Source organism: Elephas maximus, chromosome 19, assembly GCF_024166365.1.
Source record: "Elephas maximus indicus isolate mEleMax1 chromosome 19, mEleMax1 primary haplotype, whole genome shotgun sequence".
NCBI lineage: Eukaryota > Metazoa > Chordata > Mammalia > Proboscidea > Elephantidae > Elephas > Elephas maximus.
In genome coordinates this window covers 33912046-33937864 of record NC_064837.1, presented here as the reverse complement: position 1 = coordinate 33937864, position 25819 = coordinate 33912046, and the positions used below count along the sequence as shown (strand labels likewise).

At 34.0% G+C, this 25819-nt stretch overlaps 1 protein-coding gene and 1 pseudogene across 1 annotated transcript in view; one reads left to right on the top strand and one right to left on the bottom strand.

Moving 5' to 3' along the window:
• The window catches only part of MED13 (mediator complex subunit 13), a 95209-nt gene extending 73925 nt beyond the window's left edge, over positions 1–21284 (top strand). Inside the window, exons 18-30 of the mRNA XM_049858734.1 lie at positions 980–1203; positions 3077–3266; positions 4456–4909; positions 6154–6373; positions 6985–7176; positions 7347–7570; positions 10010–10152; positions 10801–10959; positions 11070–11255; positions 12544–12692; positions 14120–14293; positions 17054–17154; positions 17495–21284. Of these exons, the coding sequence (XP_049714691.1) occupies positions 980–1203; positions 3077–3266; positions 4456–4909; positions 6154–6373; positions 6985–7176; positions 7347–7570; positions 10010–10152; positions 10801–10959; positions 11070–11255; positions 12544–12692; positions 14120–14293; positions 17054–17154; positions 17495–17627 (2549 nt within the window). The 3' untranslated portion in view covers positions 17628–21284. The remainder of the gene's footprint in view (positions 1–979; positions 1204–3076; positions 3267–4455; positions 4910–6153; positions 6374–6984; positions 7177–7346; positions 7571–10009; positions 10153–10800; positions 10960–11069; positions 11256–12543; positions 12693–14119; positions 14294–17053; positions 17155–17494) is intronic.
• A 3889-nt stretch (positions 21285–25173) lies between these two features.
• LOC126063329 (uncharacterized) lies at positions 25174–25274 on the bottom strand (annotated as a pseudogene).
• Positions 25275–25819: the final 545 nt, after the last annotated feature.

The following is a 25819-nucleotide window of genomic DNA, read 5'->3' as shown; positions in this document are numbered from 1 at the left end:
TATGTTTTTTTTAATGTTGCCAAATTATTCTCTACAACATCAGATTAAACTTCTACCAATATAGTTTCCCAAGCCCTTGCCAGTGGGGTGCTGAGTAGATGGATGAAAAATGGTATTTCATTATAGTTTGAAAGGTAGAATAGCACAGACTGCGATGATGGACTTCCTGGGTTCAAAGCCTAGTTCTGCCACTTCTAGTTTAATACTGGACAAGTTGCCTGACGTATTATCTGTTCCTATTTTCTCATTTCTAAAATGAGGTTAATAATTATATCTGCCTTATATGGTTTTTCTGGGGATTAAATGCATTAATATATGCAAAGAACTTGGAGTAAGTAGTACATAGCACATAGTAAGCGTTAGAATTCTATTAGTTTAAAATTGCTTATGAGATTGAGCATCTTTTTATGTGTAAGAGATATTTCTGTTTCTGTGAACTTTGTATATATATCCTTTTCCCATTTTTATAATTAGGATGTTGGTCATTTTCTTACGGATTTATAGGTCTTCTTTATATGTTTAAGAAATTAACCTTTTGTTATATGCATGGCAAATATTTTTTCTAATTTGTTAATCTTTTGATTTATGGTGTGTTTTTTTATTTGTATTTTAATTTTGTATAGTCAGATTAATAATTTTTTTTAACGGTTAGTTTTTAGGTTATGACTAGGAAGGCTTTTCCCAGTCCAAATTTATGAAAAATAAGGCATAGCTCCTTCCCATGTTTACTTATTGTACTTGTGTTTTGTTTTTTTTCTTTAACTTTTTTAATATTTAAATTAAAGTAAAAGCAAGTATGTTTTATAAAGGCCATTTAGAAAATTCTTAACTGGAAAAGTCTCAGTCGCTGACTTTAGGTGTTTTTACCTTTATTCAAATATTTTTACTGATAATGGCTTCAGTAACTTTTGACTTTTGAAATTGCTTTTTTTGAAAACTGCTTTTAAGTGTTTTCTTAAAATATGTCTGTTTTATTTAGGAACTGATGAATCCCCGGAACCACTGCCAATTCCCACGTTTTTGTTGGGTTATGATTATGATTTTCTGGTGCTTTCTCCATTTGCTCTCCCTTATTGGGAGAGACTTATGCTGGAACCCTATGGATCTCAAAGAGATATAGCCTATGTTGTACTATGTCCAGAGAATGAAGCTTTGTTAAATGGAGCCAAAAGCTTTTTTAGAGATCTTACTGCAATATATGAGGTAGGTTTTCTTCACAAGAAGTGGCATTTTAACAACACCTTTTGGTTTGTATTTTTGTATATAAACTATACCAAGCAGATTAGATCGGTTGGTTGGATCAGAGTTATCATGATTGCAGACTGGAAGTTTAGTTCTCATACTAACCAGTTATATTCTTTCCAGGGTTTTACTGGGACCCTCTGATAGATGTGTGTGCCATGAGTCACAGTTAGAATCACCATACTGGGGAAAAAACCCTGAGGGCATATAACCTATTTAAGGTCAGCTCCTTTTCTGAAACAAAGGGTAGAATTGTTACATAGCCAGGAAAAAAAAAATCACATTTATAAAAATTTAATCCTGATTCTCTGTGACGCTCAGCCTCAGTTTCCTCATATATAAAGCCCTGCAAGATCTTTCAAAAATACATTTCAGTTCTGAAATTCTTGACTGATCCTTTAAATTGTAATCTGTATGTTGTATCCATTATTGAGCCCAATAATTTTAAATTATAAGTGTTATGGGATATAAAACATTAGTTCATTATATCTGTCTTTTCCTATGAATGGTTGGGGATCCAGTCTTTAAAATTAAAATTTTTTTTTTAAATCTCCATTGTTATCCTGTGCTGGTTAGTTCCTTAATAGTTTTCCACTTAATTACAAGGTATACGTGGTATGTTTTGTATAAATATTTCCCAAAGGCTGTTACATGGAATACTAGTCCTGCAAAGTTCTTCCAGAAAAAGAGTTCCATAGTTAAATAAGTTCAGAGAAACATTTTGTATTATATTCTTCTTCTAGAGATTCACAATTCATATTAGGTTATGAAAAGTGTTGCAGTATAGAAACCTTCTGTCTAAATTTGCTTAATCCAGTGTTGCAAACTTTTTTGACATTGGGCTTCTTGTAACAAATATCAGTGGCTCAAAGAACATTTTCGGGAAAGCTGGCAAATGTTTAGGACCATCTTTAACTGTATTTACATACCAGTTTTTAGTTTGCTTTGACTTGCTGATACATATAAATATATATATATACACATACATATATATATCAGTTATAGAATGAACATATGTATGTATATATAAAACCAAACCCGTTGCAGTCAAGTCCATTCTGACTCATGGCAACCCTATAGGACAGAGTAGAACTGCCCCATAGAGTTTCCAAGAAGTGCCTGATGGATTCGAACTGCAGACCTTTTGGTTAGCAACCATAACACTTAAATGCTACACCACCAGGATTTCCATATATATATATATATATATATATATATGAATTGGGCAGGAATATGAGGGAGGATATGGAATGTGCGACTAATTGGCTACATGAACAACTGTCTCCTTTGCTGTGAGACCCGAAGAACTGAATGATGTGAGTTTATGTTAATGCGAGAGGAACTACTCAGAAAAGGAGGGTGAGAATGGTTGTACAACTTGAAGAATGTAATCAATGTCGTTGAATTGTACCTACAGAAACTGTTGAATTGGTATGTTTTGCTCTGTATGTTCTCAACAACAACAAAATAAAATTTAGGAAAAAGAATTGGGGTAGATGTACAATTTAAAATGACTGCCTTTTTATGTTCACTTATTTCTGTATTCCACAAGTGTATGTTATTAAAACCAAATGATTCTAGTGCCATAGTTATTATCTGAATGTTTTATTTTCATTAGAGGTATTATTTTAATTTTGAAAGAAAATTAATGAATTTTTAATGCAAAAAGGAAAAAGATATATGATACCATTTTACCCTTGATATTTTTATCCCAAATGTTACCTTATAATTAAGCTTTTAAAAAATAACTTAGATATTAAAAGTTTATTTAATGATATGTACCCAAATACTATAATAAATTCACCACCTCTACTTTCTATATGTATATTTGTAGTCCTGTCGATTGGGTCAGCATAGACCTATTTCGCGACTGTTGACGGATGGGATCATGAGAGTTGGATCTACTGCATCAAAGAAATTATCAGAAAATTTGGTAGCAGAATGGTTTTCTCAGGCAACTGAGGGTAACAATGAAGCATTTTCTAAACTCAAGCTTTATGCACAAGTCTGCAGATATGACCTAGGTATTAAATTTGTATTTACTGTATAATGACAGTGTTAATAAAGTATGGCTTAGTTCACTAACTGTTTCTGTAAATAAAATTTTATTGGAACATAGCCTCCCTCATTTGTTTATATATTGTCTATGCCTGCTTTTGTGCTATAGTATCAGAGCTGAATAGTTGTGACAGAGACAATGTGTCCCACAAAGACTAAAATATTTATTATCTGACTTTTTATAGAAAAAGTTTGCTGGTCCTTGGTATATGGATCGCATCAGGGAGGAAGAAATTGAGGGTTAGAAACAGTTCATTTTTGTTTCTGTTGGGTCTGGATGAATTTGTTTTTATTAAATTTAGTAACATTAAGAGTCGTGGTTTATATAAGGCTTTAGAGGTAAAATAATTTGTCATTACCTCAGTATCAAGAATTAGTTCCTTGTTGGAGCTAAGATAATGGTAGCCATTTAAAACTTCATTTTAACACTCGAGTTGAATATCAATAGATTTACTTTAGACTTAACCCTAAAGAACATAGAGCCACAATATTGAATCTTAGTAGACATTCGTGTAATTTGAACCCTATGATAACAGTATACCATTTTATATTTTAATTTGCTCCCAGTATAGTCAATATTTAGGGAGCCCTGGTGGTGCAAAGGTTAAAGCATTTGGACTGCTAACCTAAAGGTTGGTGGTTCGAAACTACTCCTGTTCCTTGGGAGAAAAGACCTGGCGATCTACTCCCGTAAAGATTACAGCCTGGGGCAGTTCTACTCTGTCTTAATAGGGTGGCTGTGAGTTGGAATTGACTCGATGGCACTTAACAACAACAGCATAGTCAGTATTTATTGAACTTACAATTTAGAAACTATTTGAATGGTTTGATGAGAATTTGCTAGAAAATGTTATTTAATTAATAATGCCTAGGAAATAGGATTTTATTTCACCTTCATAACAACTATTTCTTTAATTTGTGTGAAAATGCTGGCTTACTTTTAAATAAATGTCTTTCTTCAGTTTCTAGGGGAAGATAGAAAGCTAGTGTCTGCTGCAGTGTTGACAAGCAAATTAGGGAGAGGAATTACCGAGAATGCATCAACTAGATTATTGTTTTTTTCATGTAGTATGATAAAAAAGAAAAAAACAAAAAAGAACCAATCAGTGGAGTAAATAACTAAAATATCCTGAATGTAATTTTTATTATCTTTAGGTCCTTATCTTGCTTCCCAGCCATTGGACAGCTCTCTACTTTCCCAGCCAAATTTAGTTGTCCCTACAAGTCAGTCTTTGATTACTCCACCTCAGATGACAAATACTGGAAATGCTAACACTCCATCCACCACCCTAGCATCTGCAGCAAGCAACACTATGACGTTGACTTCAGGTGGTGCCATGTCTTCTTCAGTCGCCACAGCTAACTCAACGTTGGCCACAAGTTCATCATCATCCTCCAACTTGAATAGTGGAGTATCATCAAATAAACTACCTTCATTTCCACCCTTTGGCAGTATGAACAGTAGTGCTGCAGGATCCATGTCTACACAAACAGCTACAGTTCAGAATGGCCAGCTAGGAGGGCAACAGTCATCAGCTCTGCAGACACCTGGGATTTCTGGAGAGTCATCTTTGCTTTCCACTCAGCCCCATCCTGATGTGTCTGAAAGGTACCTTTAAAAATACTGATGTTTGCAGAAATATAAACACTATGATGGGTTTTTTCCTAAATAAGACAGTGTTTTGAATGAATATAAAGAACTTTCTCTCTTATTCTTGAAATTTTAGTTTTTATAATGTTATTGACTATTTAAATATGAAATTACAATGAGAAGTCTTCATAAAGTCTTTATCATAGAATCCTGGGATCTTAGGGTGGGAATTAAGGCCTCTAAAATGTTTAGTCTAACTAACCGTATGATGTTTAAATCTGTCCTACATTGTAGCTGTCAAGTAGCATCGCCTGTGCACATACATCATCTTAGTGGTTGAGAAGTCACTATTACACAGGCCTGGTCAGAGACTTGAGAGTCATACCAGGGTTTGAATCTCACCTCTTGCTTTTACTAGTTATGTGACTTTTGGAAAGTTATTTAATCTTTCTGGGCATGTTTCCTTATCTGTAAAACAGAGGCAATATGACGTGATACACATGTACTATACAGTGCTTCTAAGTTATTGATGATAACACCTCTTTAATTATTCTTTTTATAATGAAAGTATTGAGAGAGCTTCCCTTTTGATTTATACGTTATGTTATCCTGAGCTTGATTGTATCTTTCAGCTACCAGAACACTTTTATCCAAAGTCAGCACTCCTAAAAAAAAAAAAAAAAAAAAAATTTTTTTTTTACATGTGGCTAAAAACAATATCCAAATTGATCTACCCTTCTTGAACATCTAAGTAAATTTTGAAGTTTTAAGATCAAATCACACATGAAAGAAAAGCTTAATCAATAATGAAGTCAATGAATGTATATAGTCCAAAAATGTAGGAAAATATTGACTAAGTCTGGAAATCTCATTTCTTTCTGATCTCACTCTACTTCTAACCAGCTTTGTGACCTTGGGCAGCTCATTTAACTTATCTTTGTCTCAGTTTTATGTCTTAATGCTAAACTCTTCTGCGTTTTCTTATATTCTTTGGCTTTAAGAATTGTTTTTATTTTCTTTTGTCCTTTTTTTTTTTTAATGCAGCAGGTCTTAACCGTAACCTAAGGTCTTTGTATACCCTGAAATTGTATGTTTATGATTCTGTTTTGAGAAAAAGAACTGTCACTGATTTTCAGAGAGGCTGTCTGACATCTGCCACCAAAAAAAAGTAGAGGGGGCGATAGGAACCTGCATTGATGCTACCCCAGGCAAATACAGTATAATTTTTTTCCTCTTCTGTCTTATTTCTACCTCAAAATTAGCACAATGGATCGGGATAAAGTTGGAATCCCCACAGATGGTGATTCACATGCAATCACCTATCCACCTGCAATTGTTGTTTATATCATTGATCCTTTTACATATGAAAATAAAGATGAGAGCACTAACTCTTCTAATGTATGGACTTTGGGGCTGCTTCGATGCTTTCTGGAAATGGTCCAGACTCTTCCTCCTCATATCAAGAGTACTGTTTCTGTACAGGTAAGAATGATAAACAGTGCGAGCTAAATGTATGTAAAATAGTTTGATGTTGACAGAAATTTCAAAGGTATTACTTTTCTGTATTCAAATTGATTCTCTAAAAACCAACTTCTATTGTATTGATTTTACTTTAAGTGATATTTTAGATATATGCGAGAAACCTTAAAGAGTTTAGAAAAGATAAACTTCGCAGTCATACAGCAGTAATTACAGGGAGTAAAAAACTATAGCATGGATCTATATATGAGCTAGAGTTCTAAGTAAAACAGGTTGCAAGCAAAAGTAAAAAGAAATTAACCATATTAGGTTCTTTACAGAGATTTTAGATTATTTTATAGACTATAAGACTAGGAAATGGCAGTTTTAATTAAAATTGTATAGAAGCTTTTAAAGTTTTTTAAACAGTCCTTTAGTTCAAGGCCTATTGGTAAAATTGATTATTAAAAACCTGCATAATAGACAAGAAGACATAATCCTTTAGCTTATCGTTTATATTAAGGTTTTGTTTAAACTTTCGAGTAGAAAGTTTTTAGGAGAGTTTTTGGACCCACGGTTCTTTTTATTCTCTTGTTGCAAGTTTAACATTTGTAATATTTGCCTGTAATTCTTAGATTGTTCCTTGTCAGTACCTGTTGCAACCTGTGAAGCATGAAGATAGGCAAATCTATACCCAGCATTTAAAATCTCTGGCTTTTTCGGCATTTACCCAGTGTCGGAAACCACTTCCAACATCAACCAACGTGAAAACGTTAACTGGTTTTGGTCCAGGTTTAGCCATGGAAACTGCTCTTAAAAGTCCTGATGTAAGTATTTTTTCCATGACTGTACATTTTATGATTTTATGCAAAATTAAGTGGAATTCTTTGTTTAGATCTCATTTTCCAAGTATAATTGAGTAAATAATATATCACTTATTCAACAGAAGATTTTTCTCTGATTATATAGTACCATACCTTAATTTTTTATTTTACAGAGACCAGAGTGTATTCGACTTTATACACCTCCTTTTATTCTGGCCCCAGTGAAGGACAAACAGACAGAGCTTGGAGAAACTTTTGGAGAAGCTGGTCAGAAATACAATGTTCTTTTTGTGGGCTACTGTTTATCACATGATCAGAGATGGATTCTTGCATCTTGCACAGATCTATATGGAGAACTTTTAGAAACTTGTGTCATTAACATCGATGTTCCAAATAGGTACTTATTTTTCCCTAAATGTATCATCCATTTAAAAAATTAATTTATATAAATGTATATAAATATAAATGTATAAAAAATATATGTACGTATGCAGTATATTGGATCCTTGTGACACAGTGGTTAAGGTGATTGCTAACTAAAAGGTCGGCGGTTCAAAACCACCAGCGGCTACATGGGAGAAAGATGTAGCAGTCCGCTTCCATAGAAACTTACAGCCTTGGAAACCCTATACGGTCCTTATGAGTTGGAATCGACTTGATGGCAGTGGGTTTGGTTTTTTTTTTTTTTAATATAATGTATGTGGAGCCCTGGTGGTGCAGTGGTTAAGACCTCTGGCTGCTAACCAAAAGGTCAACAGTTTGAATCTAATAGCCACTCCTTGTAAACCCTGTGGGGCAGTTCTACTCTGCCCTGTAGGTTTTGCTATGAGTCGGAATCAACTTGATGGCAATGGGTTTTGTTTTTGGTTTTTATACAGTATATAGAGTGTATATTCCATTTTTTTTTTAATGACTAGAAAACTATTTGGATGGTTATATACATTAAAATATTAAGATGGGATTGTAAGTGCTTTTCCCTGTTTTCTACAGTGAATATTTATACTGTGTAATTAAGGTAATTAAAAATATTTTTGATTCCCCCGTGTTGCATGGTGAAACCCTGGTGGCGTAGTGGTTAAGTGCTATGGCTGCTAACCAAAAGGTCAGCAGTTCGAATCCACCAGGTGCTCCTTGGAAACTCTATGGGGCAGTTCTGCTCTGTCCTATAGGGTCACTATAAGTCGAAACTGACTCCACGGCAATGGGTTTGCTTTTTGGTTTTTTTTTGGTTATGTTGCATAGACAAAAGAGATAAAGATTCTTAAATTCTGTGTTGTCATAAAGCTTGAGGCAATGATTTTAGCCTGAAACGTTGTGAAACCTGAAACTAGAATGCCACTTCTTCAATTAAAAAAAAAGAATCCAGTGAAGTACATGTACATTTCCTTTTTTAATGTCCCATCTGAAATATACCCTCTAACTGAGTGAGTTAAGTTCCTTTACTAAAATTGTTGACTGAAAATGTTACCGTTTAAATGTTGAGATGTCTTCTGAGAAAGATGACCTTCTTTTTAGAATTCTTCTGGGCAGTAGTTAGGTATTATGACCAGTTACCATGATAGCTATAGCAAGTTACAACAGGTGAGCTCATTGGGTTATCACTTAACAGACATTTTCTAGTAACATATTTCAGTGCTAATGATCCCTGCCCAAGAAAACCTGAAAAGCAAATCCATGAAGTAATTTTTGGTTTTAGCATTTGGTTCAGTTCTTTATTTTCTTACTGTATAGAGGCTGTCTGTGTTCCTTTAAATTTAGAAACTGGTTGTGTGCAGATATATTCAATGATTATTAGGTTTTAGTGGTGCTGGGGAAGCAGAATATAGAAACATGCTAATTTTACATTATTGGTTATAAAGATTTATTGATTATATTACAAACCTTAGAATAGTGCTTCATAACTTATTTCTTTGACAGTTTTGAAATTTTTATGACATAGATGTGCTAATGAAGTGATCTCCGATATGGGTATGCTTATATCTGAAGAATGAAAAAGAAAGCAGAGAGAATAATAATTACCTTTTCCATTACCAAGATAGTATTGCCATTTCATTGAAAGTAAAAGGGAGATAAGAGGTCCAACTCTGGAATCAGACATGGGTTCAAATCCCAACTCTGCTATTTACTGGCTTGTGTGATTTTGGGAAAAATATTTTAGTCAACTGAACTATAGCTTGCTTATTTGTAAAAGTGGGAGGGTAATTTTATCTGCTTCACAGGGTTGCTAGGATGAAATAAGGTATTACATGTAAAGTGACTGGATACAGTGCTTGGTACATAGTGAGTATTCTATAAACAGTAGGTACTGTTGCTTAACCACAGAGTGCTTATGGTATATACTTGCCTAGTACAGGAAATGTATGCAGAAAAATATATTGTCGTTCTGAGAAGTATGGTGTTTTATTGGGCATTCTTCAACCAGAAGTGTAGACTAGGGGTCTGCCAAATCTGGCTGTACCCATTTGCTCTTCCTGTTGCAGCAGCAAAGTTGAATCATTGTAACAGAATCTCCACCGCACACAAAGCTTAAAATATTTACTGAGTGGCCCTTTACAGAAAAACTTTGCCAACCTCAGAGGAAAAGCAGTATTGGTAAATTTAGGTGGTGATTGGACAAATATTTTATTTATGTTTTAAGTTATATATGTATTTTAATGTATATTAGAAATGAGCATGATAAACTTATGGTTTTATGTATATCCTTGCTTAGGACTTGTATAAAAGGTTTCAAGTGTTAAAATTAAGGGATTGGTTTTTCACAATTTTGAGCTCTCTTGAAATGTCATCAAAAAAGTTTTAGAAATATTTATGACTGTCTCTTTATTCCATATTATAGAGCTCGCCGGAAAAAAGGGTCGGCTAGAAGATTTGGTCTACAGAAACTTTGGGAGTGGTGCTTAGGACTTATACAAATGAGTTCATTACCGTGGAGAGTTGTAATTGGTCGTCTAGGAAGGATTGGTCATGGAGAACTAAAAGGTAAAATTGTGCTTTTATTATTTAGTTCGGAAACCCTGGTGGCATAGTGGTTCAGTGCTATGGCTGCTAACTAAAAGGTCGATAGTTCAAATCCACCAGGTACTCCTTGGAAATTCTATGGGGCAGTTCTGCTCTGTCCTGTAGGGTCACAGTAGGCTCGGTTTTTTTGGTTACGTACTTAAATTTTTATTTTTTGGTAAATTCCCACACTGTTCAGACCATATCTGAGTATACAGAACATAATGCAGAGGTTATCAGTAAAAACTTTTTTTTTTTTTTTATTTAACAATGAGCCACATAGGTCTAGGGCACAAAATGGCTTATTTCAAATTTGAAAAGGACGTTTTACTATTTTCAGTTTTAGTATGTTATTAACTGCTATTATTTGTTGTCTTCCAGTTTTTCTGCTTATTATTGAACTCATCCCCTGTTCAGCAGAAACTAATTGAACCCTAAAATTTAGGTAGATGAAAGATACTGAGTAACATCAACAGTAGGAGATTTTTGGCTTGATAATGACTCCAGTTCAAGGAATACACTAATTTTAAAAACATTAAATACTACTTTTATGTCTTATTTTTGGTTCTGCTGGGTGTTAACCAATACTGATTCTTTGAATATTGTTTTTTTTACTATTGATACCCACAGATTGGAGCTGTTTGCTGAGTCGTCGAAACTTGCAATCTCTAAGTAAAAGGCTCAAAGATATGTGTAGAATGTGTGGTATATCTGCTGCAGACTCTCCTAGCATTCTCAGTGCTTGCTTGGTAGCAATGGAACCCCAAGGCTCTTTTGTTATTATGCCAGGTTAGCTATCTTTAGTTTACATCAGATTTAATTCTTAATGCACTTAAGTTTTTAAGAATATGTAATTTATTCTTCATTTATTAAAAGAAAAAATGGGTTTCTCTTTTCAGATTCTGTGTCAACTGGTTCTGTATTTGGAAGGAGCACCACTCTAAACATGCAGACATCTCAGCTAAATACCCCACAGGATACATCGTGTACTCATATACTTGTGTTCCCTACTTCTGCTTCTGTGCAAGTAGCTTCAGCTACTTATACCACTGAAAATTTGGACTTGGCTTTCAATCCCAACAATGGTAGGTTAATTGTTCCTCAAAGGTTTGGGACTATATAAAATAAAGCTTAACCACTGTGGTAGGCTGAATAATGGCCTCCCCAAAAGATCCACACCCTAATCCCTGAAACCTTTGAATATTACTTTACATGGCAAAAAAAAGGAATTTGCAAGTGTGATCAAGTTAAGTATCTTGATATGGGGAGATTATCCTGGATTATCCAGGTGGACCCTAAATATAATCATGTGTATCCTTATAAAAGTGAGGTGAAGGGATATTTGGCCTCTTGCAGAAGAGAAGACGGCCATGTGACAGAAACATGGAAAAATACAATCAGAGAAAGAAGATACTGTGCCTCTGGCTTTGAAGATGGAGGATGGGGCCATGAGCCAAGGAATGCATAGAATATAGTTGTAGGCACTGGAAAAGGCTAGGAAATGGTTTCTCCTCTAGAACCTCGAGAAAGAGCATGACCCTGCTAACACCTGGAGTCTGGCCCAGTGAAACTGATTTTGGACTTATGTAAGAGAATAAATCTGTGTTGTTTTAAGCCACCAGATGTGTGGTAATTTGTCAACCATCCTTCTACCTCATTGATACCAGAACACATGCTATGAATTATCCCATAAATGTTTACTTATTTTAGGAGGCAACAGTTGATCATAAAATTTGTTTGTGCCTGTGCTGTGGAGTTACCAGTGTATACACTTTGTAGTTTATTTTATGTCCATCATTTTTTAATTTTGATTCACCAAAAACAATAGTAATTTATTTAAACTTCCAGTAGAGATGTAATTTTTCTAGAAGAAGTTATAGATTGCACTTTAGTGGAAAATAAAGGCTATTCCGTTGTCACCTAGCTACCTTAGGAAATGCCGCATCTTTAAAGCCACAAGCATGAATAGTAATTATTCTTCTCTTTTAATGTAGTAAGCAGTACTTTGATTATTTTACTTATTATCAAAGAATAAATTATCAGTCATGGAATAGTCTTGTGACTCCTTCCTCCATCCTCAAAGTCAGCAGTTCAGTGTTGTCACATCTTCTTCACTGATTTACCCTGTTATCTCCCTTTTGTAAGAACCCTTTTACATTCGACTCACTTGGATAATCCGGGATAATCTCCCCATCTCCAGATCTTTCACTTGACCACATAATTGTATATGTGGCACCTAGCACAATACTTGGCACATGGTAGACACTTAATGTTGGTTAAATTGACCCATTTCAGTTAAAATGTATTAATTTATTTTAACCCTCTCCTGTAAGTGAACATGGGATATTTAATTTTTTTTTTCCCTATGTATAGATGGATCAGATGGAATGGGTATCTTTGATTTGTTAGACACACCAGATGATCTTGACCCTGATATCATTAATATCCTTCCTGCCTCTCCAACGGGGTCCCCTGTACATTCTCCAGGATCTCATTACCCCCATGGAGGTGATACTGGAAAGGTAATAACTCTGTTATGAAAGCTCACGTTATCTAAATGTCATTCATTAACCTAGTAATGGATTGATACATGAAGTAAAACACAACTTTTTCCTTGGAAATTAGCAAGTAGTGAAATTAACAGCACATTGATGCACTTCTATCTTATAGACATCAGCACTTTGAATCGTACTTTATTAAGAGGGTTTCTAAGGTTCTCCTTTCCCTGATGCTGTTTTTTAGACAACTTAGCATTACCCCTTCTTTGTTAGCTTTCCTGCCACTTCATTATAGCTTCTACTCATCTGTAGGATCACAGTATCTTTGAAAATCAGTAGATGGCTTTAAGAGCTGCCATTCATATCAGGGCTGTGACAGGGAACATAATAGAAATACTACTTTTTTTGTAAGAACACATACAGCACAGGACACCCCACCTTTTTAAAGCAGTTAAGAAAGCAATCTGTCTTGTCCTTCTATTTGAAGTCAAAACTAGGCTTCATTAAATAACATATCTTCATTTGGGTAAAATTATATATAGTGGTTATTTGATTATCGTACTATGCATATATTTAGAACCTATCATTTTAAAGTACAAAAAGACCTTTGTCCAGACTTGTCTTGCATTCGTTCTTCTTTTGTGAACTGGAAATAATGAGATTATTGAAAAATAACTTAAAGAAAAGCACCAGTATTCCCACCACTTTAATAAAAAAACATATTTACTTTTAGCAAATTACCTTGCTTCCACATGTGTTGTAGCTTTCAACAAGTATAGTCAGGTTTTTAACATTACATTGTTGCTGCATGATAATTTGTTATATCATTCCCAAAATGTTGGACATTTAAGTCATTTAATTTTGTTACAGGTAAAGCCAAAATAAACATTTTAATGTATACAGTTTTTTCTTCTTTTTATCTATTTCCTTAAAATAAATAAATAAGAAATACAATGACTACACCAGTGGATATGAACATCATTTAATAGTTGTCTCTACATGTTGCCATAATGCTTCTAAAACACCATTAACTGCATTTTATAGATTGTGCTAGATAAACAATGCTAAATCGAATCTACCTTTTGGGTTAGGGTGGGAAGGAAGTGGTCAATAGTAGAAGGGAATATTAGGAAATGTTAGAAATTTCATTGAACATTTTGTATTTCTTAGCTGCGAAGGTTTACACACACACACACGGGCTTGGCATAATAATAAAAACTTGTTAAATAGTTGGCATATTCATTTCTTCATGCAACTCATTCTTGTAATACCGTAACTAATTATGATAAAAAAAAATTATACTGTCACTAAATACACAAGCAATTAATTGTTTTCAACATTATTTAGTATTTTTTAAATTGATAAACTGATTCCCATTAGCCATTCTGTATTAATATCTGTGCCTAGGTATATTGAATGAACTAACGCTTATTAAATTTTGTCTTTTTAAGGGTCAAGGTACTGATCGGCTACTTTCAACAGAATCTCATGATGAAGTAACCAATATTCTTCAGCAACCATTGGCTCTTGGTTACTTTGTATCAACTGCCAAAGCGGGTCCATTACCTGACTGGTTCTGGTCAGCATGTCCTCAAGCACAATATCAGTGTCCCCTTTTTCTTAAGGTATTGACATTTCTGTGCCAGTTCCTAAGTAATGCTAATTGACAGCTTGAAGTTCTGAGAAATATAGAAGTAGCTTTTGGATGAAAGAAGTAGCTTTTGGATGAAAGAAGTAGCTTTTGTCTTAAGTCCATAAATGTATTGCCACATATGACTCTATAGACAAGATCAGAAAGAATTACCTAATTAGGAAATGACTCTAATTTTTAAACTTATATTAAGTTTGAACTTTAGTTAATTATTCTTAAGAAAACTCCTGGGATGCTACCTGTTAGTATTTTCAGTAGCACTTACAGAATTTTAGAGCTTGAAGAAACCTTATATTAACCTCTAGTCTGACCTCTCGTCTTATAGATGAGCTTTAAAGTTCAGAAAAACTCTTAGGTCAAAAGTTATAAATTGGTAGTAGAGCCAAGACTAAAATCTGGATCTTTCAATGATTAGTATGTTATTCTTTGAATTACATCACATAGTACTGTTACGCCCCATCATTTTGGGAATTAAGGAATTCGTAATCTTTGCAGTAATAACTTGATTTTCAGTTTCATTTCCTATCACCTTAAAAAAATAAAACCTTTTTAGCTTTGTGTAAATTATTAAAACTGTTGAGTGGTTTTCAAATAATGATATTCTCAGAGCCATAGTGATTTATCAAAACAAATTCATAAGTGATAAAACTGAGGCTGAGATAAATCATAAGTTATAAAATTAAATGGAATATGCAAGTGCCCTATACAGAGTTTATTCCTGCTGCTGCTACTACTACTTTACGATAGTAAACTCATACCTGATTCACTTATTATGTAAACTCACCAGAGGTTGACTATTTGTATTCCATAAGTCATGCTCATCTAAGTACTTGCTAACTGATTTTTTTTGGGGGGTAAATGTTGGATAGTTGCTTTAGTTTTCTGGGTTTATATTTTGATGGATACTTGAACCTATAAGCTTGTTGGTATCCTTTAGCTTGTTCGTATTAAATCTTGGGAACCCTTGGACCACATCCCATCGAGTCAATGATATTTAAGATTAAACAAAATACAAACAGATGTCAATCTGAGATGCCTATAATGAAGTATTTAGAGAGTATCAGCCAAGGTAATAGTTTTATCATATGACTGTTCTTCCCCCTCCAATAGATGTGCAGTGTTCTATACAGATCTTATTACAAGAACTTATTCCCAAAGGGTTTCTATAGAATATTGGGGCCTTAATGGTGCAGTAGTTAAGAGCTAAAGCAAGCTGCCCCTGCAAACCAAGGTCAGCAGTTCAAATCCACCAGCCGCTCCATGGAAACTCTATGGGGCAGTTCTACTCTGTCTATAGGGTGGCACTAAGTCGAAATTGACTCGAAGGCAGCGGGGTTTTTTTTTTTTTTTTAAGAGTCTCCACAAAACAAAGGGTTCTTCGGTCCACTGGGAAGCACTGCACATGCCTTCTGCCCCTACTGTAGTTAAAGGCTCTGAAACACAGTAAATAACAATTTTACTTAGCATTTCCCAAACTTATTTTAATACACAAGAAAAGGACTGTTTAACACCTATTAATAGTTCATGACATTAGTGTTTCAGGGACCATTTTTTTAGGAGACACTACTTTACAAAAAGTCTAAAGAACTATCCAGATTCTTTTCTACTCAATATTTATTTGCAGAGAGGATAGTGTAAAGTGGGCATTCACCCTCAGATACAGTGTAACAAGATTAGGACTTCTGGTTCTGAATTACCAGGTAAGGCATAACTTACCATAACTTTGTTCACCTTTTTTTTCCATACATTCCATTTTAGTTTTATGCCATAGGCAATAAAACCACCTGGTATGTTTCTCTTTGTTAGAAAAATAATGGGTCATTGCCTAAGTGAGTAAAAATCTTTTTATCTTAGGAATTAGAGCACTGGTACTAACTATATTCATTTGTAGACAGTTCAAACATACTTATTTTTGGTTATATTCTAGAATTATAACACAAGAGTTCATATATATATTACAATTGTAGAGGAGAAAGCACCTAAATATATAATAGAACCTTTTATAGTATATAGAATATCTACCAAGGGTTTTTGCAGTGAACACCACCACTGTCTTGTCATAGCTTTTTAACACTATTTTATAGATTAGATTGTAAACAAAATGATTTACTTTATTCAATCAAAATGTGAGGAACAGTAGCACGTTCCTTTCTCCCACTGTTCAGTGCCATACCTAAACAGGTGTGGCAGTTGTTACTGAGCCTCCGTTATGAAAAAGAATGGACAAAACAGCAGCTGCACACTGTATTGCTCAAAGGGCACACAGTTCAACTAAAGGTAGCTTCCTTTAAGGTTTATAGCTTTATAAGTAAAATATTTGCACTTGCTTACTCCTGTTACTTTTTCAGCACCAGACCTAGGTGGGTCTGCATATTCTAAACTCTATATACTTTAGAGGCAAACTGTACTCAGGTCTATCAGTGCTTCCTTAAACATTTACATGTCTAAGCAAGTTAGACATAAAAATAATTGGAAATCCTTTTTTAGGATTGTTAATTGGACTTAAAAACAATAAAACTAAAGAAAAAGGTAAGAAGGTTCAATATAAGTTACCCACTTAAAAAATTAAAAATGAATTAATTAAGCAAGGAGAACAAACATCTTTATAGTGGCTTTCATTCATTACATAGGACCAAAATATGTTTCATTAAGGAACGTATGTTGGGAGAATAAGGTAAAAACAAATAACAGAGTTGTTTTCCATTTGGCTGACTGGTTTTCTCTTGATTTTTAGGCCTCTTTGCACCTCCACGTGCCTTCAGTGCAATCTGACGAGCTGCTTCACAGTAAACACTCCCATCCACTTGACTCAAATCAGACTTCAGATGTCCTCAGGTACTGTTCTTTGTATCATTAAGGGTTCTCCATTGCAGTTTTAAAGGAATGTCACGTTGGCTCATAGTTTTTTTTCTCATTTTTGGCAAGATTTTATAATTGTGTATCCTCAGATCTTTAGATAGTACCATTAAGAATGTGTACTTGCCTAATGTGTATAATCTACCTTTGAGAATAATTTTCATGAAAATTAGTTACGTTTATCTCCCTAAGAACTCACTACTGTACATCTCCCACCCTTTCTTTAAGTGACTTTGAATATTAGATGCCATAATTGGAAACTGTTTCTAAAATCTACATTGTAGATAAATATGGCTTATATAGTTTATTTGTTTTTTAGGTTTGTTTTGGAACAGTACAATGCACTCTCCTGGCTAACCTGTGACCCTGCAATCCAGGACAGACGCTCATGTCTCCCAATTCATTTTGTGGTGCTGAATCAGTTATATAACTTTATCATGAATATGCTGTGATCTTCATTTGGTGGAACTGTACAAGAAAAGAACAAGGATAAAGGATATTTCACTGCAGGATTAAGTTGCAGTTATCTTCTCAGTGAAAGTCATTTGTGATGGGGTCTAATTCTTATTACTTCAACAAATATTGATTTGACTTGGGGGGAGGGACTATAACCCTGTTATTTTTCATTGATTATACCGAACTCTTTAGGATGATGACTGATCATACAAAACGTATTATAACATTTTGGTAGCAAAAATTAACCTTTTTTTTCCAGTCACAGTATTTGTGAAAAGTAATGAGCCATAGTACCCAGTCATGTTAAATGAATATTAAAAGCATGGAAAAGGAAACCTGAGGAACAATGAATTTCAACTTATGGCTTCAGAACATCAAGATGTTCTTGTATTGGATTATAGTACCTAGTATTCAAAAATGCCTGCATCTCTTATTTATTGTAAGTTTTTAAATGTAAAATTGTCTTATATTTCTTAACCTCTTTTATAAAAATTTTCCTAGAAGGTTTATACTGCCTTCTTGCTTTAAAGCAATTGGTCTAAAATATATGTAATCGTCTTAATTAAAAAGTTGCAGTAGGGTTGCTTTTAGAGTATTATTTTTTTGTAAGGGGGTGGGTGGGACAGTAAATTTGTATTGTCTCCTTGTACAGTTTAATGGGACTAGAGGGGAAATAATGTCCATACCATTGTGTGTGGAGGATTTACAGCTAAGCTGTAGTTGCAAAGTACATGTACAGTAATGAAGTTCACTGTGTTTATAAATTGAAAAGGTACCGGGTCTTACAGCATTTTCTATATCACACCTTTACAGAATAACATGATGGCAATATACAAGTGATATTGTTAGGTGGTTTAACTTAGAATAAAATGAGAATTCTTCAGTTATATTTTGTACTATGGTTTAGGGCTATGACTAATATTTCAGGCCATTTCCAGTGAAAGAAACTTAGTTTTACAAGAAAAACATTTGCTACTGAATGCTTAAACTAATTTTGGTGTTTAATGTTACATGCTTAAATGTTTTTCAGTTTTAACAGTGGCACATCTAGGCATGGAAATATTATTAAGAAATTTATCTTCAGGATCCTATTGTAAGGTTGAAATTTAGCCCAGCTCTAGGCATTTTACAAATTATTTTAAAAGAAGTCACTCTTGATTGCTTGACTTTTTTTTTTTTTTTTTTTTAAATTAAAGATTGGGAATGTGTGTGAGAGTATGGGTGTGTGTGCGTGCAATCAAACTGTGGTGTAAATAGATTCTCGGTGAATTCTGGTATTCAGACTCTATTCCACTAGTCAAAGAACCATTTTCTAAACTTAACCTGTACCCCTTTGTCTTTTTTATTTATTTAATTTTCTTGGTTTGGAGATGGCAGTCCCAAACACCAGAGTCTGTACTTTTCTATCACACAGCTCAGATTAAGATAGGCACATGCCAAGGAGGTTCTCACCTCCCTAAAGAAGGGACTTGAATTTTAGGGACTTTAATTCACCCCTTCCTTCAATACAATTTTCCCCCTTCTTGTTTGCACATGCCAAGATAACTGCTTTTATGCAGGCTTTACCCACTTGAAAAATCCTTCCTACAGTGCTGCTCACAAGAGAGCCCAAGTTAGCCTCCTAACTGTTTGCTGACTTGAATTCACAGTCACCAAGTCTACCTATCTTTCTTGGAAGCAGTCTAGCAAAATTCCTGTTTGTACTTTCACTAATTCTCTACAAGGACAAAATCAATTGTATTTACAAAACTCTTTAATTTTTTTTTTTTTTTTTTTTACTGAAACTTGTGAATACTATATGCTTAGCTTAAATATCACTTTCTTATGAACAATATAACTTCAAATTGTGTATATAAAAACATTAGCAAGTTTTTTTCTATAAAGAAAACACAATTGGTGACAAAGGTTTTCAATTGTTTCTTCAAAATAATAATGCAATCCCAGTGGTCAGCATTTTCTGATATTAAAATTAAAGATCACATCTCAGCATTAGTTTTTAAATTATGCTAACACACCACAGATTATGTTAACATGTTTTGTTCTTTAAAAAACAAAAAAACTTGTCTGAGATTTGAGGGAAAACATGCTTATTTCCAGTTTCTAAAAAAGGTATCCATTTTTATAAACTTAGTTCAATAGAGACTTTAAAAAATAAAAGCTATATTCTCAGTTATTTAAAATCACTAGCCTATAGTAACCACACCTAAGTTTGAAAATAAGTTTTAAACAAAATTATTCCCTGATGGTTATCTTTTCTATAGAGCCATAAGAAGGGAGCCCAGTGTAGAATTCCTTTATATGTGGAAATCAGGGAATACTTCCCAAATATACAAGATTTACTGATAAGATTCTTTTCCTCCCCTCATGTATCAGTTCACACTTAATTGAAAATTATTAAATAGCTTTTAGAAAAGGTCAGGAGACTTATTTCAGAGAAAAAGAAATTAAGCCTTTTATACAGGATGATGGTTCTGACTTACTAATGTACTGTCACAGACAAGATTTGTTCAAATAGGTGTCAAAATATAGTTTATACCAATGGATCACCAACACTTTGACTTCTTTGTTACCGGGCTAGTATCTGTTTTCTGTGCAGTTATCCATTATGAAGCAGGGTGGAAGTTCAGTATTTTGGCATTTGGAAAGATTAGTTATATGTCAGCTTCCAGCCAGTGAGAAACATCTAGCCATACTTTTCTTATGCAAGCCATTCAGTTATCAGGACTGTGAATTAACACTGTATGAATAAATTTCTGTACACCTTATTGTTTGGCCAGAAGGCCACCAAGTGTACTTACATGTAATCCTTAAATTTTAAAGTAGCTGTAATTTTTAAATCTTTCTAAACTTTTCTTAAACCACTAAAATTAAGCTCTTATTACTTAGTCAACTATCCTCAGCTGTATTCGTACTCAATTGTCAGTATGGCACAGATTACTGTATTAAAATATTCTCCTTTTGTCTTCATATTTACCTTCTGAGGTAATTTTTTAACTTAATGTGTTACTACAAAGATTTGCAGATCTTTAATCAAGCACTATGTTAATACTGTAATATCGAAATACTATGTTGCATTATTTAAAATGTTCAAATTGAATAGATTAAAAGGAAGTTTTTAAATGCTGTTGCATCATATAACTTGCTACTCATCCACTATGGCATCGTATATTAGTCTATTAATACATTTAATGTTGCATGAGTGATGTTTTGGTCTGAGTTTCCTCTTAAGATTTTAGTTTGTCTAAATTAAAAATATTTTTGACACATTTTTATTTTGCTTTCCACCCCCAAAAAATCAGCTGGAAATCTTAACCTTTTGGTTTTTCTTGGTGTTTTCATGGGCCCAGAACTATGGTTTAAATTTTTATATGTTTTATTCTCTTTTTTGTGGAGTATTAATTAAAAAACTGGATTTGGGACCTAAAATACTCCTCAGGTTGATGTATTCATGAAGTTTTAAAATAGCTTTAGTTTTCAAAGTAAACTGGATTTGTGGACCTTAAAAGTTACTGAGCTTAGACTACAAATTGTAACATCATTACTGGACATGTCAGCATCAACCCTCTCAAAATAGCTTGGTCACTTTACGAAGGGGTGTTTTAAAGTTGTTGTTTAGCAATGACATTTAATATGGTCCAATTGCTTTTTTTTTTAACATGACAAAAAAAAAAAAAAGAATAAGGAACAAACACTATTGCTGCCGAATGCCATAACACTGAGTTGTACAAATTGTGATTGAGGAAATGAAAAGGTTTATACTTTTTAAAAAAAACAAAAACAACAAAAAAAAAAAACCAAAAAAAACAAAAAGCAGAACTTCAAATGGAATAAATTATTCATGAAGCCTTCATTGTTGTGTCTTATTCTGTTGAATATATTTCCATGGTAAATATTGCAAAATTAGTAGCCTTATGTCATTTTTGTGTGATTCATAAATGGGAAATGGTAACCTAGAAACTGATTAATGGGCTTTTAACTTGTCTACCTGAAGTATTTGAAAAAATATATTAACCATATATCAATATGTAGAGTAACTGTATATGTACATATATAGCAGTCCCTTTTAGAGCTGATGAATCTGATACCAGTTTTCTACCTTCAAGTATTTTAAAAATTTGCTCTCTTCTATTTTTATTTGATTGCATAGAGTTTTGAAGCATTCAGAAATGTTGAGATGTGAACAACTTATCAAAAATAGCTCTGTCCATTTTCTGGAAGCAGCTATTTAAAATATTTCTGTCCAGATTTAAGCTGAATAAGGATGTAGCCCAAAATGTTGTAGCCATTTTTAAATAGTTGCTGCCAGCAAATTGTTTATAGTGATTCTTTAAAAGGAGGTGTATGTTGTTGAAACTGCCTACCATAAATTATCTTCTGTATCACAGTTTACATTATCTCTGATTTGTTTTTAACCTTCTTACTATAGTATTATATATGACTAAAAACTATGCAAATCAAGCTTTTTTTGGTATTCACTTCTTGCACGACTGCACACAAACTTAACTATTTGTAGTTTTAAGTATTGAAAACCTGGTCTGAATAATCCTACCGAATGCTTTACTGAAGGAAGTAAATTTTTTTCTTTAAAAGCATATCAAATGCTTGTTTGTACTATGCATAAAGTATTGGTACACCTTTAGAATTCAAGCCACTTAGTTAGAGATAGACATGTTTGCTACCTTAAGCAATACAGTTTTTACATTGTGGCCCATAGGGTGTGCCGTCTTGGTGAAACCCAAGACTTGAAAGCCTAACATGCCAGTGAGCCCCCTCAAATTCTTTTCTTGCAAAATTTCCTGCCCAACTTGTACTTGTGAATTCCTTTAAAGAGCTATATTATGAGAGGTAAAAACCATGTGAAATGTGGTGAGCATTTTGAAATGTTCTAGAAGGAATTAATAAATTGCACATGGAAATTATCTTGACCTCTTGGTATCAGTAGCATATTTATGAATATAAATATATGTGTTAATTAAGTTGGTAAGGTGGCATGAAATAATTTCAGCTTATTACTCTAGATAAAAAATTTTCTTACCACAGCTTAACAAATGGCAACGTGTTCTGGCAGTTTTGTTTTTATTATCTCAGATGCATTTTATTACTATCAAAATGTGCCTGAGACAGAATTATTAAAGAGTATTTGGGAAATGTGGTCATTATAAATAGCTAAGAAATCTAGGGGCAAAGAATCCACTTCAGGATAAAATTAGAAGTGCTGTTTGAACCATATTCCAACCATTTGGAGTAAATAACCTTTGAAATACAGTTTCTAGGGAAACATGGACATGAGGTAAGAACCATTCTCTCAAGTATGTTACATGAAAATGTCTAGGCCTTGTTTAACAGGGTATTAAGGATGCTTTGCTCTATTAACTAGTTCAGATTAAGTCAATGTTTTTTACCCCCTAAGAACATTGAATTAAGAGTATAGAAATCCAGAGGGCATGAGGTTATTTGAAGAGTCCACATAATGAAAAACAAGGGAGAAAGGAAGAAAATCCGTGGTTTTGGCTTATGGTACAAGATAAATGAAACTGTCTTGAATGTGTTCCTGAAGCATCTATTTTGTTAGTAATTCCGTAGTTTTCATTATCATCCTGTGTATGTTCTTGGAGAGTTATCAATCATGGACGAAAAATTAAACCTCACTCCTCAGAAGTACTATAACCAGAAATTCCATTAGGAATGAATAGAAATTGATGTTTGAGCTGGTTTTTGTTCATTCTCCTCTAGAATGTGTCAAGAATGACCTTTCTGGAGCCCTGCCAGAATATCAGTGCTCTTAATTACTTGGAAACTAACAAATGTTACTCTGTAAAGTTAAAGGGTTGGTGTTTTAAAGACTTCATTATTTTGCCACTACTGAACTGCAGGGGAAAAGAAGTCTTATTGAGTGAAAAACATTCCCAAAACCACATGGTGTCTTACACACTTGCATTCAGAAGGCCTGATTTTAAGTCTGGTTCTGTCATTCTCTCTTTGTTCTTGAGCAAATCTTACCACCAAAGCCAAAAATCTTCCTTAAAAAAAAAAAAAAAACGCTTGGTCTTTCTAATGTTCCTCGTCATTGTGAATGGCATTACCATTCATTCAGCTGTATAAGCCACAAACTTGCTTATCAAAAACTGTCAGTTTTTAGAGGGAAACCCAATCTAATGGAGGGGTAGGGAGGTTGTCAGGGAAAAGTTTTCCAGCAAGAGAATACTGGAGGTAAGACTTAAAGGCTCCTATGTTATTATGTAAAGAAAGAATGAAAGGCATTCCAGACAGAAGGAACAGTGGGGAGAAGGCCCATTGGGTAGCATGAAGGATTTGGGAAGCAAGTGGTTCAAAATGATTAAAATGAAGGGCCAACTGTAGGATGTGGCAGCAGTCCAGGCTAGAGAAACAAGCCAGATCATGAAAAATTTTGTGTCCTTTGAGTACCACACTAAGGAAATTGAACTTTATCCCAAAACAAGGAAGTGTTTTAGTAGTTGCATTGATTGGTTAAGCAATCCTACCAAAAGTGCCTTGATTGGAGGAGCTATGCCCCTAGAGAGATGTCTCTAATGATACAGAACCATAGCTAGACCCAATTCTATTAATATTTTTTCTGGACGTTACTGAAGATATGATCTGCTTAGCCAGAACTAAACCAGATAGCCAGTGTAAGAGCCAAGAAAGATCTTAACAGGCTGAAACAATGGAAGAAATCTTAAAAGATAGTCACTATTGAGGGTCATTGTAAAAAGAACTGCATGCTGACAAAACGAATTTGATGTTTTCTAAGATCCTTTTTGGAATTCCATGATTCTATTTCCAAAGAATACTGGTCCTCCTTTAAATATCTAGACCTAATTTCTTGAAGCTCATTACTTGGTAGTAAACCCCCCAAAAACTCATTGCTTTTGAGTTAATTGTGACTGTAGAGAACAGAGTGGAACTGCCCTATAGGATTTCCCAGGAGTGGCTGGTGGATTTGAAATGCTGACCTTTTGGTGAGCAGCTGTATTACTTAACCACTGTGCCACCAGGTCTTCATTACTCGGTAATGTACATAAAAACACCTAATATCCCCGAACCATAGCAGATACTGTAATTTTTTTTTCTTAACTCCTCTTTCCCTGTCTGGTTGAAAAAACAGTTAAATGTGGAAAAGAATAAATCAAGGCAAGCTAATCAGAAGGAGAATGATTTATCCAGGAAGGACTCCTCTGTTTCAACTTAAGCAAAGTGTAGAAACTACATATTTCATCAATTCTAAGATACCAATTATAAGACATTTTTTTCTTTTTTTTGTACTTTAGGTGAAGATTTACCGAACAAACTAGTTTCTCATTAAACAGTGTACATCGTTTTATGACATTGGTTAACAACCCAATGACATGTCAATACTCTCCCTTCTCAACCTTGGGTTCCCTGTAACCAGCTTTCCTGTCCCCTCCTGCCTTCTAGTCCTTGCCCTGGGCTGTTGTGCCCCTTTAGTTTCTTTTTTTTTTTTTGTTAATCGTGCTTTAAGGGAAAGTTTACAAATCAAGTCAGTCTCATACAAAAAAAAAAAAAAATACGGAACGCTTCTTGAATTTTCGTGTCATCCTTGCGCAGGGCTACACTAATCTGTATCATTTCAATTTTAGTATATGTGCTGCTGAAGCGAGCACATCGTTTTCTGTACTAAGTAATTAATGTTGCCAAATAATATTTAACACATGAATAACTTGAGAGATTTAAAATGTGAAAAAAAAGGCCATCACAGAATTGATGAAACATATCTTTGTATGACTAAAAATGGTAATGTGGCTCGACACCATATGGGCCTTAAAAAGTGATTATCTCAAATATTTTGTAATTACAAAAGGATTCACCATAATTAAATGAGGTACTCCTTTGATAAAGGTTCTGTGATGGATAGGCAACTAAATATTAGGACTAATTTGTAAAATTATTTGCCATTTGAGCTGCAATTAAAAAAATTTGATTTTACTAAGGGACTCATCAAGATCCCTGGGTGGTACAAATCATTTGTGCTTGACTGATAACCTAAAGGTTGGTGGTTTGAACCCACCCAGCAGCACCACGGAAGAAAGGCCTGGTGATCTGTCAAGAAAACCCTCTGGAGCAATTTAACATTGTAGAATTTTAACATTGTTAGTTCTATGAAATGACTGCCAAATTATTTCATCGGCAAATATATGAAATTTAGATT